The sequence below is a fragment of the Paramacrobiotus metropolitanus genome, unplaced genomic scaffold (genome assembly GCF_019649055.1).
Source record: "Paramacrobiotus metropolitanus isolate TYO unplaced genomic scaffold, Prichtersi_v1.0 Parri_scaffold0000055, whole genome shotgun sequence".
Lineage (NCBI taxonomy): Eukaryota > Metazoa > Tardigrada > Eutardigrada > Parachela > Macrobiotidae > Paramacrobiotus > Paramacrobiotus metropolitanus.
The window spans coordinates 363,879-377,660 of record NW_026570275.1 but is presented as its reverse complement, the minus strand read 5'-3'; the positions used below and the strand labels follow the sequence as shown (position 1 = coordinate 377,660).

Sequence of the window (13,782 nt, the reverse complement as noted above, 5' to 3'; positions counted from 1 at the left end):
AAACTGTGGTCGTGCAGAAAGGTTAACGCAGTTTGACGGAAAAGTTTACACATTAAAGGTGCCGCCGACGAAAAGGTTTACGCTGTCAATCAAAAAGGTTTACGGGCTTATTACAAAGGTTTACGTACTCGTAGAATTAACCTTTCTGCCGGATTTCGGCAGGAAGGTTTACCCAGCCTCTTGATCGTGAACCATTAACCCGGTCGAAATCCGGCTGAAAGGTTATTGCTACGTAAGCCTTTTTCGTTTACGTTTGCTCGTAAACCTTTTTGATTGAAAGCGTAAACCTTTTTAACGACAGCGTAAACCTTTTTGCCGGCGGCATCTTTGAAGCTTAAACCTTTCTGCCGGATCCGTAAACCTTTCTGCCGGCGGCATCCATTGATCAGCAATGGCAACACTTTGGCCATTGTCTGTGGACGCGCAAGCTGTTGTACATAGTATTTGCACACTACAGGGAGTTGCGGGTGTCCAGATATATGCACCACTTTCAGATCCGGGCGCTGCCTTCCTCTGGCCGGGTATTGAGCACGAGCCTTCCGCCACCATGCGGCGCACACTTTGCTTTTTCTTGTTATTGCTATTTCCTACTTCTCACCCGTCTTTCAGATATCATTACTCTCTAGAATAATATTTGTGGAAAAACTAATTTCTTTCTTCCTTGTGAAAAAACTATTGTCCAATATTTTCATAGTCTTCATAAGAGCTCTAACATAACAGCAATCCATAGAGCCATTCAATCAAATGAAATACAAAACTCCTGCCCCTGCCAGGGGCACCCTAAAAACCACAACAAACCAGATTTATAAATTGAAAATCTTTTAGAGCTCTGAAAGTGTTCTGTTACTACACTTATCACACGTTGAAAATGATACGAGAACTAGGGTAGAAATTAGAACAGCAAAAGCGTGTAGAAGGTTCGCGGCAAGTGCAACATAGCGAAAATTGCTTGAATTCATGCGCGGAGCACAGTGCGTATATTGGACTTGCATTTTTCCGTATACCACACTCTGTGGTGCAAATCTATCGGGCGGATACAGTACTACGAAGCCAATATTTGCAGTTGTCTAGTACTCTAGGATACGTCGCTTGCGATGTTGTAAGAATGTGAAGCAATTTTCCATCTGCATCTACATCTTCAGCATCATGATGTGCTGCACTTAGTATATATCTGTACACCCGCAACTCCTTCTACTGTGCAAGTTACTTACTTTTTACTTTTTCGTCATAGCCTTACTTACTTTTTACTTACTTAGTAATTACTAGTAAAATAGTATTTACTATTCGTGTAAGGTTTTTACATGGACCGCGTGCGCAGCAATTTCTTTAACATATGCAATCTTGTTTTCACAGAGCGGCAGGTAAAAAATTTATTACTTGAACTACCATTTTACTAGTATGCAGAAAATTTGGTACTTCGACTAGTGCATTTTTCCCTCGAAACGGTTTTGTTTTGCTTAAAGTTATCAGAAAGCAATCTGCTGACCACGAATACGGACCCCGATACCGATCAAAATTAAAATCGTGTTTGTATTGGTATTCGGCCTGCTTTTGAGTATTCGGCCGCTAGCGCCGGAAGCGAGACGCGAGCAACGTAACTGCCCTCGAAGCAGTTTTACCACTTGCCACAAATGTCAAAATCACCACACCTATCTGTCGCATTTCAGTTCCAAAAAAAGCTTGACATTGTGATTTTAAATATTTATGATTCAGATTCGCTTTAGTTTATTTAAAAATGAAACTGGCTACGTTAATGAAGTTGTATCTCCGGAAAAATATCTCTCGACGGCTGTTTTTAATTTTGCGACGTAAGATACTTCGACGGAGACGAAAAACATATTTTCATGACGAATGGCGTGCAGCATCATTTAGCCTGAATGCTTTAAGCGAGAAGGAATGCTGGGATTTTTTCCGCTTTATGAAGCATGATCTTCCTATGTTGGCGACGGCGCTTAAAATTCCGGATTTGGTGTGGACTGCAGAAGGAGACTGTGTAAATGCTGTGGAGGCCTTGTGCATTTTGTTGCGCCGCCTGTGTTATCCAAATCGATGGATGGAACTGCGTAAATTTTTTGGCCGTTCCCAAGGCTCCATGTCGAGAATTTTCTACGCGGTCTTGTCAATACTGGATTGCTTGTGGTCGAAGCATCTTTCCCGCCTGGATCATCCCTGGTTGTCAGAAGAAGATCTCGCGGGGTACGCGTCGGCTATCTCACAGAAAGGAGGTGTCTTCCCTGATGTTTTTGCCTTTATCGACGGGACGGCGCGCCCCATTTGCCGACCAACATATAACCAGAAGATCATGTACAGCGGCCATAAACGTCTCCACTGCACCAAGTGGCAGTCTATTCTACTACCAAACGGTAAATTCATATTTTTTCTCAATTAATAAATTACTGTAAATTTGTAATTGTTTTTTTAAACTTCTTTCACTGAGATTTAGTACATTTCAATAATTTTTGGATGTTACATTTATTAAAGTTCTGACATTTTGCTTTAGGATTAATTTGCAACCTGTACGGCGGTGAACCTGGTAGTGTCCATGACAGTCGCATGTTTCAAGAGAGTAAAATGCTCGGGCAATTGAAAACTATGCAGAGCACCTTTTGCCGGAAATTCGCGCTATATGGAGATTCTGGTTATGGAATGAACGATTATTTAAGGAAGCCGTACTCAAAACTTCAGACAGCGTACAACCGCGTGAAGAGACACCAGAACGATGCCATGAAAACTGTTCGGGAATCTGTGGAATGGGGGTTCAAGGAAGTGGTTGTTAAATTCGCTTTTGTGGACTTCAGAAAACAGATGAAGTTATTCGAGAAACCCGTCAACAAAATTTTTCGTGTGGCTGTTTTTTTGACAAATTGTTGTAACTGTTTGTACCCTAACCAAGCAAGTCAGTATTTTAATGTTGAACCACCAACACTGGAAGAATACCTGTGTTAAACATCGGAAATAAATTTCGGTAATCTACAAGGAGAAAATATTTCAATAAAAAACATCTCAAAATAAAACAACAAATAAAACAAAAATTTGAAAAGATCAGATTTACAAATCAAAAAAATTGTTATTTGACCCCCGGCCTAGAATTGCCTGCCATTTTAATTTCTCAACTGCAATTCTCTCACGTTCAATATCCAGTTTTTTTAATTCGATCTCTTTTGCGTCAGCGGCTTGCTGTTCTTTGAATTTTAGTTTTTTCTCGTCCTGCTCTTTCATAAAATTCATCCACATAATATCACTTTCTGCTTCCTTATCTTTTCGCATAGCTCGGGAAGATTTGAATTTCTTCTCTTCTGACATTTGTGGGACAGTGGCTGCTTTTTCTGCCCGTCGAAGACGAACTTCCTCTTGCCAATCTTGAATGTCGCCGCCGTTGGCGCTGAGCCAGTCGTTCATGGCATCTTCATCATCTAGAATTCAAAAGCCTCGGTAATAGTTTGAAATTTTGTGCATCAAGACGAGCAAGTTAATGTCCAAAAAGTAATAAAATTCCTATGAAATTACGTAATCCAGCAATCAAGTTTGACGTGACGTACTTACAGGAACTGTCAGAAAAAATAGAAAATTTAAAACTGAAAATCTTCGAAATCTAACGCAAACTAAATCAGCGATATTTTCTCAAGAAATCAGAAATACTGGATATCTACAAGAAGAACTTAAAGGTGCATTTGTATATACCGTACATTAACATCCATTTACGTAATTTTTTAAAATTATTTTGCTTGTTAAGCTTCTTACCGGATAAAACGGAGACATCGTCAGGAGCTTCCTGCTCGCCCTTCTTTCGCCCGTGCTCTCCTGCAGAAACCATGAAGGCCGCTGTCCGCTTGCGCATGGCCATTTGCTCAGCATGGGCCTTAGATTTCTGCTGACGCGTTTCATCGGCGCTCTTTACAAGAGTCAAAATTTCCTGGAGTAGCTGCTCCATCTTGTTGTAATCCTCCTCCATTCCACTTCGGAATTTCTTTTGCAGGTCGTTCGCCTGGAATGCCGTGATGAGCACGCTAAGTCTTTCTTTCACAGCTCGGACGTCCAGAGACTTTGAAAACAGAGCAGCATCGTTCAGACTTTTCACCACATCCATCCAAGCTTTCTCCTTGTTTTCAGCCGCATAGGGATTAAAATGTTGGACCTCACCCAGCAAGGCCAAATCAACTTTCGCGTAGAATCGATTATAAGTTTTTTTAACTAGAGTTTTTTCCATTATGAACGTTCGTGAAGCAACAAGTTAAAAATTAAAATAAAATACTACGTATAATTTGAAAATAAACGCACGACTGACACGAGCCAGTGCACACAAGGCAACCTATGTGTATTATTGCAATATACCGCGGCCAAATTAGATTTTACAGCCTGTTTCGGTGCGCTCCTGGGATTCATATTTTCATTGTTTATTTTGGCTTTTATCGCCCGACAAAACATATCAGAAAGTAGGAAATACTTTTTTCTATCATTCTGCAAAAACAAAACGGAAATTGGTCCACTACATCTTCCACAGCAACATTTCGCAACAGACACACGATTCAAAGCATAAATTCCGTATTTTACGGAATCGTACGAAACGAATGGGGCTATGACTCACGCAAAAGAGGCGGAGATTAGTATTAGGGTCCGTATTCGTGGTGCGCAGATTACTTTCTATCGTGTTTGACAAACCGACGTGTATATGTAAAATATTGCATGGTACCCCGATAGCAAACAAAATCAGCAACATTTCATTACTGTAATAAGCCAATGCATTTACTATACGAGCATTATATTAGAGCCCATCTGACAGTCACGTAACTCGCGCATTAAGTGCTCGATAGCGTCTCCGCTGCAGCGAAAATTCAGCGCTACAGAAGGAAACCTGTAGTGCCAAACGTAAATCTTACGAAAAATTGAGTTTGACAGAGTTTTGGTACTGTTGGCCGCGTTATATTTGTTGCTGACAAATAGTAAACTAAAATATCTATATTTACTAATTAAACTTTTTCCATTCTGTATCTCTTACTGTTACTTACTGTTTACTTTTTCCAACTCGGCTGCTCTTACTTTTACTTACTATTAACTTTTCTGTCTTGCAGTCTACTTACTTTTTACTTAATTAGTAAAACACAAAAAAAGCTTACTAAGTAAGGTTTACTATTTACTTTTACTAAGTAAAGCAACACTGCAGATAAGCGCGATGCCGACGCAAGAATTGATGATTCTCGCCAGGATGGCGCCCTGCGGCGGTTGGGAGCCGTGCGACTCAGGTGCGACGGGAAGTTGTCGTAGGCCCATAGAAACTAGTGCTTATCCCGGTACTTTTTAAACAGCGCGCATTCGCAAACTGTACTGTTTGTTAACTGGGTAGATACATAAAAATTTACAGAAAACTATCTTCTGCAAACGAGGAAAAAACGTGTGATAAAATGCATACGGTATTCTTAAATTAAGCGGTAGCTCTATGCTATGGTCACAGGATTACTCTACCGCCTTAAATTTTAGCACGCGACCAGAAACACAGCGCATGCGTAGTTCTCCTGTTGGCGCACTCTAAAATCCCTTTTTGTTAGTGACGTCAAAATTTCAAATTGACACACTGTCAGTCTGCAGTCCAGGTGAGTTCAATTACGAATTAAAATCCGGCTCAGACACAGACCGCCGACCGTAAGCAGGGTGGTCACGTCCTCGCGCGCAATCGACTAGAAGTGCAGTACGTAGTAGTGACTACGTACCTAATTTTTTCATGCTTACGTGACCAAAGTGTAACCGCACAAAGATCTGAAGCAGTTTTCATCCTGCTAACGTATTGCTAATATCTGACGTTGTACTATTCTATGTACGGAGCCTGTACCGTATGCAATCTGAAATAGGCTAAGTAAGTTGGAAACGCTGATGCGTGATGCGGATCCTGAACGTGGCGGAGAAGAACGATGCAGCCAAGAGCATTGCCAGCATCTTGTCCAAGGGTGGCAGCACCCGCCGCGAAGGCTACTCCAAATTTAACAAGGTGTACGAGTTCCGATATGACGTATTTGGGCAGCCGTGTCAGATGGTGATGACGTCGGTCAGCGGACACCTGTTGAGCCTGGACTTCCCCGCGCCCTACTCCAGCTGGCAGAATATCGACATTCTGCAGCTCTTCGACGCGCCTGTCCGCTCCGTCTGTCCCGACAACTCCCTGAGTATCAAACGCACGCTGGAGCGCGAAGCCCGTGCCAGTCACAAGCTGATCCTATGGACGGACTGCGATCGCGAAGGGGAAAACATTGGCTTCGAAGTTATTAGTGTCTGCCTTCGGGGTGAGTGTGCTCTCTCGTCATTTCATGATTTTTTCTCGTGGATATGGGTGTTCTTTGCAACGGAATGGGTTATCGAAATTTTCTGAACGACGCTCATGTGTTGCAGTATGCTTGAAGGAATCTTTTTTTCGAGGGTTTTATTTTCAAAATCAGTTTTTATTGTTGATTGTCACAATGTGCTTCGTTGAATTTTTTCGCAGTTACTGAATTACAACAATTAACCGAGACTTCGCAGGTTCGCATCTACTCTGTAAGAGCTTAGAGCTCAGATTCATTAATTTGGTTTTTATTAATTTTACGGAGAGTGATAAATTATTACGGCAGTTCTCCCTAGTCTGGAAATTTCAATACGTATTTATTCTGGGATTTATATTTTTTTTTGTTTTGCGGGTTCCCGCATTCGTTGCACGGGAGAAATGTGCACAGTAATCTGGCGGAAATTGGCATGCGTAAATTGCCAAACTGAAGGAGACTGCGGAATATTTCTAGGTTTTTAAAACTTTGTAAAATACATCTTCTACATATACAGTACTTCTACTCCTACACATCTCCTACATAAATGTTTGGACAAACATCCGAAAATTGTTTGGACAAAGTTCTACTGAATATCCAGGCGATGTATTGTCGTTTGTGAGAAAAATGGAGACCATGTGCAGGTCATTATTAAATTAAATTATTTATTAACTTAATGAATTAATTTATTATTAAATTGATTTATTAAATTAATAAATTGTTTAATTAATAAATTAAATTAAAGTTTTCTTTCAGTAATACAAAGAAATGCTTCACACGCTTTTAGTGAGTCTGCTCGGCCTCCGGACGCCTACACAGTTAACACAGTAACAGCGCCATACATCGCACACAGCGGCCGGAAGGGGCAGTGTTGCTGCAGTATTGTGCTCTTGCGATTGCATCGATCGGCGATGACCAGTTCGCTTATCAATGGTGGTCTAGTGCTAGATCCAGAATGGATCCAGGGACGGAGACAGAAACGGAATCTATCCCGTGGAGCGAGCAATACGATCTGGATTGCGAGCTATGCGGAAACACAAAACGTCGCACCGTAATTGCTGACTTTTTATAATATTGAAAGTCTGGAGAGCAGAAAATCAACAAGTGATCGGCACAGCTCGATCGTAAAACGTAGAACCCATTCAACAGTGTGCAACACTGTGCAGCATGTGCTATGCCGCGCCCACTAACACAACTCAAGCCAATCAAAACGAGACACGTCACAGACCGTAATCCAAAGGCGTAGCGCCTAGCGCCACGGACGTGAACGCTAGTGAGCCTCGTCTCACATGCCTCTGGGGGGATGCCGAGCTCCGTTGAGGCTGGACACACTCCCGAATCCACGAAAGGACGGTCGCCGGTGTCTGTGCGTGCTCAAAAACATTAAATCTCTTAATCCATTTAATCACATAATTCCAAATGCACAATGTGAAATAAAGAGATCTGTATTAAAATACTATTCCATATCAATTCTAATACAAAAGCAGATCAACAGTTATAAGATCAACAAAAGTATTAATCAAATGTAGACTAGGTCCTCCATTTCTGACTCGTAAAGGTCACAGGTCCTGTCCACCGTTTTCCGCACTTTGGTCCATTCCGCTCTGTTGAGCAACTTCGCGCAGCCGTAGTGCGACTTCATCACAATCCGCTTGAGGATCAGGTGCGTATCAAGTACGACTTAAGAATACTGCTTCAATCTTTGGAATACAGTGCGTATCAATTGTACGACTTTCAAATGAGATCCGTTAAAGGTCATGGAGGGACGTCAATGAAGACAAGCGGAGTTCGCTTCCTCCCTGGTAAAGGTCATCCTTTGTTGAGATGATCCGTTGAGATGTGCGACTCATTTTGGGTTAATGGTCCCAAAAAGGTCATGCGACTTGAATCCCGGTACGGTGACTCTTTTGGGCGGTAATGATCCCAAAGGTCATCCGACTTCTTCTTCAAACTTCCGTCAAAAGGTTATGGAGGAACTTAGCCAATTTTATGCGGCATCCAAGCGCTTCTTCGCTTGCCTCCCTGGTAAAACTTTCAATTTGACCTTTCCGTCGCACATCCAACTTCAATATGCCTCGAGCGGCCAGAGTGCCGGCAAAGTTTACCGTAGCATCTCTGATGGGCCGGCTAACTACCGCATTAAATTTACCCCATGACGCTTCCACATTAAATCTTTATTCTTGTTCGCCGCTTGTGGCCCAACTTCGGTACGAGAGATCCGGCTTGATTACCGCTATTTCTCTAGTTGACTTATAACACTGATTCGCTTGGAGAGATTGCCGGCATAGTTTACCGTAGCAACTCTAATGAGGCCGGCTGACTGCCGCATCAAGTTTACCCCATTAAAATTTCCACCTGTTGTCTTTCTCTTTTTCGCCGCTTGTGGCCCGCTTTCGTATTCAAGAGATCCGGCTTGATTACCGTAGTTTCTCTTGCAAATTTATAACACTGAATCGCTTAAGGAGGAGAGCCGGCTAACTGCCGTAGCAACTCCCTTGGGGCCGGCTTTGTAGACCGAATCAATTTCAACCCCAATAGATGCTCCACATGATTTCTTTCAGGCAATTCTGTGCCATAAACGCTGAAAACAACAATACACGAATACAGTTTATGTGAACAAGTCATAACGCCCTTATATACAACACCCTGTTTCATTTTTCTGACGTACCGACATATGCCGTAGACGCCTTTTTAATAGTGTGATCCTAGCGACCAACACTATTCCATCTCATTTGAGTCGCCCTCCTCGCCGTCTTTCGGCGGGCGCTTCTTCGAACTTTCTGGTTGATTGCGGTCCGACGTTCGGTCAATCGGTTCCGTGGGATCAACTGCCATGACCTTTTCCGGGTCAGCTTCTCGCTGGCCGCGACCTTTCCCTTGGCGACTGCGTTTAACCGCCTCTACCCGATGGCGTGCGTCATTTTCTTCCAATCGCAGTCTTCGATTGTCGGGGTCATCTGCTAGTCGACGCTGTACATCGGCGAGATTTTCCCGGAGCTGCTGGTTCCGTAGACCACGTCGTCCAATCTGGTTAGGGGCGCGTTCTGGGCGCCGATCGCTTTTCTTTACAAGGAATTCGTCGATGTACATTTCAACTCCGTCAAAAGGTTCGACGTAATCACTTCCCATGGTGTCTTTGATCTTATTAATCCTCTCTTCAACCTGGGAGGCATGGCGTTGTGTAAGATTGCCCTTTTCCATTCGTATCTTACACTTTTTCAGCGCCTTTCTTGCCGTATGGGCTATTCCAACATGTTCCATGGGTTCGCCCAATTTCGCCACGTGAGGTCGGAAGAGTAGTGGGATATCGTCCTTCATGGTATTAGACACCAACTGGTTCTGTGTCTTATAATGGGCCAGCCGTGCAGCAAAGACTTTTTGCCCCATCCTTCGTGCGGCATGGTCTTTAGGATCCACTTGTAATCCTATCGATGCTCTTGCTGCAAGCAACTTGAAGGCTGGATTCACGTGTCGTAAAACGAACTGAGCCACATATTCTTGTCGCTCGGGATAATCTCTATAATAGAATTGTGTCATCCCGATGGGGTCAGTCGTATCCAGTGGCACGTCCAACAAATTCAAATCCAAAAGGCTATGTAATCCGTTTCGTCGGATAGGGAGATAACAATCCCTTGCTGAGTCACGGGGAATGTATAATTGACGGAAAATTCCTTGTTCCACTCCCTCTTTAAATTCTTTCGCATAGCCCGAATCGAGTAAAAATTGACGCAGCTGATTTAGAATTGTGTGAATCTTATTCGCATCCGCCGAATCGTCTTCAATCCCCATGTATCGGCAGATTTCCGTCTTTTGTTCATCGGTGTCGCGCATATCGTATACCATGTCGATTGTGTCGGGGTGTCGGTTATTGAATCGGGAAGTCGTTCGCCGACCGCGTTCATCCGGCTCGCGCCGACTTTCTTGGTTGCGTCGTCCGCTCTGCAGCGGTTCAATTTCAATACCCATCGATGTGGATGGTTGGGGGTCACTGTCAAGGACCACATTTCTTCGGTGTATCACGTTATCTTGGGACGCTTCTGCGGCTGAACCGAGCCCTTCCATCGGGTCATCTTCTTGAGCAGCGCTAATGATTGGATCCACCACATGGACTGTTGACTCCATTCGCTGATACTTCGGGGGTGAATCTTCCCTTTCTGCGCTCGATGACCTTTTACTTGCGCCAGATTCAAAACCCGCATAATACTTGGCTCTTTCCTGCCATCGTTTGTCCTGTGGGTCTGGCGTTCTATTCCGCGTGTGTTCGCGTCTTTTGTCCCATGACCTTTCGGGTGTTGACATTCTAACATTGCGATTACGGAATCCGACTCCCAACGGCACCTGATGACCTTCCTTTTCAGGCTCTGTACGGTAAGTCTCTGCACGCCGTTGTTCTTCACGTCCTCTTGTTGCTGCTAAAATCTTTGCCGTATCGATTTTCCGCTGAATACTCGTCTCGGTTATCTCGTTTCCATGGCGTACCCATCCTCTTCCGCCACGATCTGTACGACTTTTTCAATCAATAAAACTCATTCGTTTTTAAATATTTTATGCTTTTTCTGTAATATGCAGGGTTCATTACTCGCTGCATATTACACTCGTCCCATTCATTCAGACTCCTTTGCCGGCGGTTTATACGGCTTGAAGTCAACTCGGCCATCCTGGTTAATATGAAGCACGTCATCTGCAATCAATGCTTCAACGGCGTTCTTGATCCATTCTTTATCGTTCTCAATATTCAATTCTCCCAATTCATAATGGACGGCCATGAAGTTCGAAAGGTCATTCCATGACACTCCATTGGTACCGCCAATGGCGTCTAAAGCCACATCTGTGATGGCTATCTTCCATGCCTCCAATTCCATTTTCAATCTGGGCGTGCGGTCCTGTCCCTGTTTCGGAAGGTAGTAAATAATCTTGTTGTCTTTGTCGTATTTACATCCCAGTCTTCCTTCCTTATATGCCCGTTTGAGGACTCGCTCGGTCATACTGAGTGATGACCTCCCGTTCGAGTTTTCCGCGACTCGTCTCTTCAAGTCTGGGCCAAGCATTTCGCCTTCTCCACTGTTCTGAAGCGCCGCTTGGACTTCGCTCCATGTCCGGTTAGTCACATCCAACGGTGCGCCTAACGTGTAATCTGTCGGCTCTTTCGTTTTTGTACCGCTAGTCTCCGTTTTCTGGGGGGATATTGCCGAGTCCGTTGGGTCAGTTATTTCCGTTTCATCAATCCTCAGTTTTGCCGCTGAGCCAGATGATGACTGAGCAGATTTCGGTTCATCAGCTTTCTCCTTCTGTGGTAAAGTCTCGTGACCTCCCACTTCATCTGCTGACTTCGGCCGCTCTTTCTCAAAAGCCTCCTTCAATGGTGCGAACAATGTTTTTTGATACACCTGTCGCGCAGAGGCTGCTTCCGCTTCTGCCGCTGCCTTGTCCATCGGGAGCATGACCTTTTCTTTCTCCCGTTTTTCAGAAGTCCCATGACCTTTCGGTTGGGTTTCTTCCGTCACAGTTCCAGTTCCAGATGTCTCTTGACCTTTAGACTGTTTATCTTGCGCTGTCGCTGGTTCGAGAGGCGTTTGTGTCGTAGTGTCGTCTTCACTTTCTTCCGAGTCCGAGTCCATTGGTCCTTTCTTTTTCGTCGCTTTCTTAGAAGAAGCCTGGGCGGCTGCTTCTTCAGCTGTTAACTGTGCGATCCGATTCAGTATGGGAGTTGTCGGGTCTCCACTCGATGGCACTTTTTCCGTCTCCTGACTGTCGGACATATGACAGTGGGCTTGTTTTTCCGGCGGAATCAGGCCTACTCTCGTGTATCGGATCGGATATCCTTTATGTGCGTTCGTTGTTGAAAGGATATTCTGTTTTATCAACCTTGGCAATACGCGTTCAGTAGCCGAGTCGATCTCCTTTATCAGTCCTTTTCCGTCATTCCAGACAGCATTGATATATTGGCTGATCCGGTGACTCGTTGACCCCAACGGGCTTGTCATCCCCGCGATTGCCCTTTCTACTCGCATGGAGGTGTCTTCATTTGGAGTCGTCAGCGACTTATCCGAACTTGACGGTCTGAATAACTTAGCCTTATACGCGAAATTCGGATGCTTCTGGAGTAGTTTTCCCGCATTCCGAGCGTATTCCCGCACCACATCAAACTTCTGTTTGGTAAAACTACGGTGCTTTTCCTTCCTCAGATATTTCTTTAAGCCCGTTCTGAATCTAGACGTTACTGATGTGGTTCTTATTCGTGTAAAGTTCTTCTCAGCTCCGTTGAACGCATCAATGATTTCGTCAATCATGGTCAAGTTATCGCTATCGGGATCTTCAAATTCCGCTTCATCTCCCGAGTAATCAAGTTCACTGTCACCGTCCGGTTCAATGTAAGTGGCCATTGCCAGTTCGTCGATTTTCATGGCCTCTTTTCCTTTCTTTTTCAGCTTTGCGGGTTCGCTCTTTGCTTTTTTCCCTTTTTCAAGAGCCTCCGCTAGGCTTCCTGGTTCTGCGGTTCTTGATCTATTCGTTTTCGGGTCCGTGTGTGACCTCGTACTAACCGTTGAAGTACTTGGAAGACTCACTTCCGATGCTTCCGATTCGCGGGATGTCTCCCGTTTCCCTTTCTCACGCGTTCCTTTCTCCCTACGCTCTTTCGTAGTGGACGCCGAAATGACGACCGGAACAATCTGTTTCACAGCTATGATCTTTCCTTTGGATGTTGACGGCTCAGGCTCGGTGACCTTTAACTTCGATGTAGCCGATTCGATAACGAATTTCTTAGGAATAATAGGTACAGATGACCTTTCTTCCGCTTCACCGACTGATTCGTCCAATATTTCGACATCATGAGACGACGGTTCGTCTTTCTTCTCTCTCTCCCCCTTTTTCTTCCGGGTGCTTGTGCCCTCGCTTTCATTACCGCTCTTTTTCTTCTTATCTTCCTCTTCTTTTCGTTCCTTTAGAGAGTCACCTTTCTTAGCCCTTTCCCGATTCATGGCCTCAGCCAATTTAGCCGTTTTCCTCGGTTTAACGACCACTTTTGGAAGCTGCTTATTTTCCTCGGCCATCTTATCTTCATCGGCCGGTTCTTCTGCTGAGTCGTCACCAGCTTCCTCCTCTTCTGAATCCTCCTGTTTCGATGGTCGCCGGGTACTCTCCGTTGATGCCGCTTCGGCTACGGAGGCCTCTGCCATCTCTCCGACTCCACTTTCTTGTGCCGGGTTTTGGGCCTGGATTTCCAAGTGCGGTGTTTCGACCGTCTGTCCCTGTGTGACGATCTCCCACAAAGGGTTTTTCTTCGCGTCATAAAACACCGTTTTATACGCTCCATTTTCCATTTTTCTCGTGAGTCGGAAATGGGCTTCGTCTATCTCCACTCGATGTCGCATCATGCTGATAAGCGTATTCGCTTGAACTAAAGGATCCTGACGTTCACTTACTGGTATCAAGTTCCACAACTGTTCTAGTGCTGTCCGATTGGCGTGTTCGGCACTCTCTTCTGACACGTCTCATG

At 44.4% G+C, this 13,782-nt stretch overlaps 3 protein-coding genes across 3 annotated transcripts in view; 2 read left to right on the top strand and 1 right to left on the bottom strand.

Moving 5' to 3' along the window:
• The first annotated feature begins 1,992 nt into the window (after positions 1-1,992).
• On the top strand, positions 1,993-2,946 carry LOC129592757 (uncharacterized). The gene is made up of 2 exons (XM_055488871.1): positions 1,993-2,363; positions 2,501-2,946. Exons 1-2 carry the CDS (start codon positions 2,054-2,056, stop codon positions 2,944-2,946), a joined length of 756 nt encoding a protein of 251 aa, XP_055344846.1. The 5' UTR covers positions 1,993-2,053.
• Positions 2,947-5,712: 2,766 nt separating this feature from the next.
• The window catches only part of LOC129592722 (DNA topoisomerase 3-alpha-like), a 31,131-nt gene continuing 23,061 nt past the window's right edge, over positions 5,713-13,782 (top strand). The window contains exon 1 of the mRNA XM_055488823.1: positions 5,713-6,272. The gene's annotated coding sequence lies outside the window, so the exon portion shown is untranslated. The remainder of the gene's footprint in view (positions 6,273-13,782) is intronic.
• On the bottom strand, positions 10,873-13,660 carry LOC129592721 (uncharacterized). Its single transcript, XM_055488822.1, has one exon. It carries the CDS (start codon positions 13,658-13,660, stop codon positions 10,889-10,891), a length of 2,772 nt encoding a protein of 923 aa, XP_055344797.1. The 3' UTR covers positions 10,873-10,888.

Coding starts and splice junctions, on each gene's coding strand:
- LOC129592757 (XM_055488871.1), top strand. CDS start 2,054: ATGGAACTGCGTAAATTTTTTGGCCGTTCCCAAGGCTCCATGTCGAGA. Junction 2,364..2,500: donor GTCTATTCTACTACCAAACG/GTAAATTCATAT, acceptor ATTTTGCTTTAG/GATTAATTTGCAACCTGTAC.
- LOC129592721 (XM_055488822.1), bottom strand. CDS start 13,660: ATGATGCGACATCGAGTGGAGATAGACGAAGCCCATTTCCGACTCACG.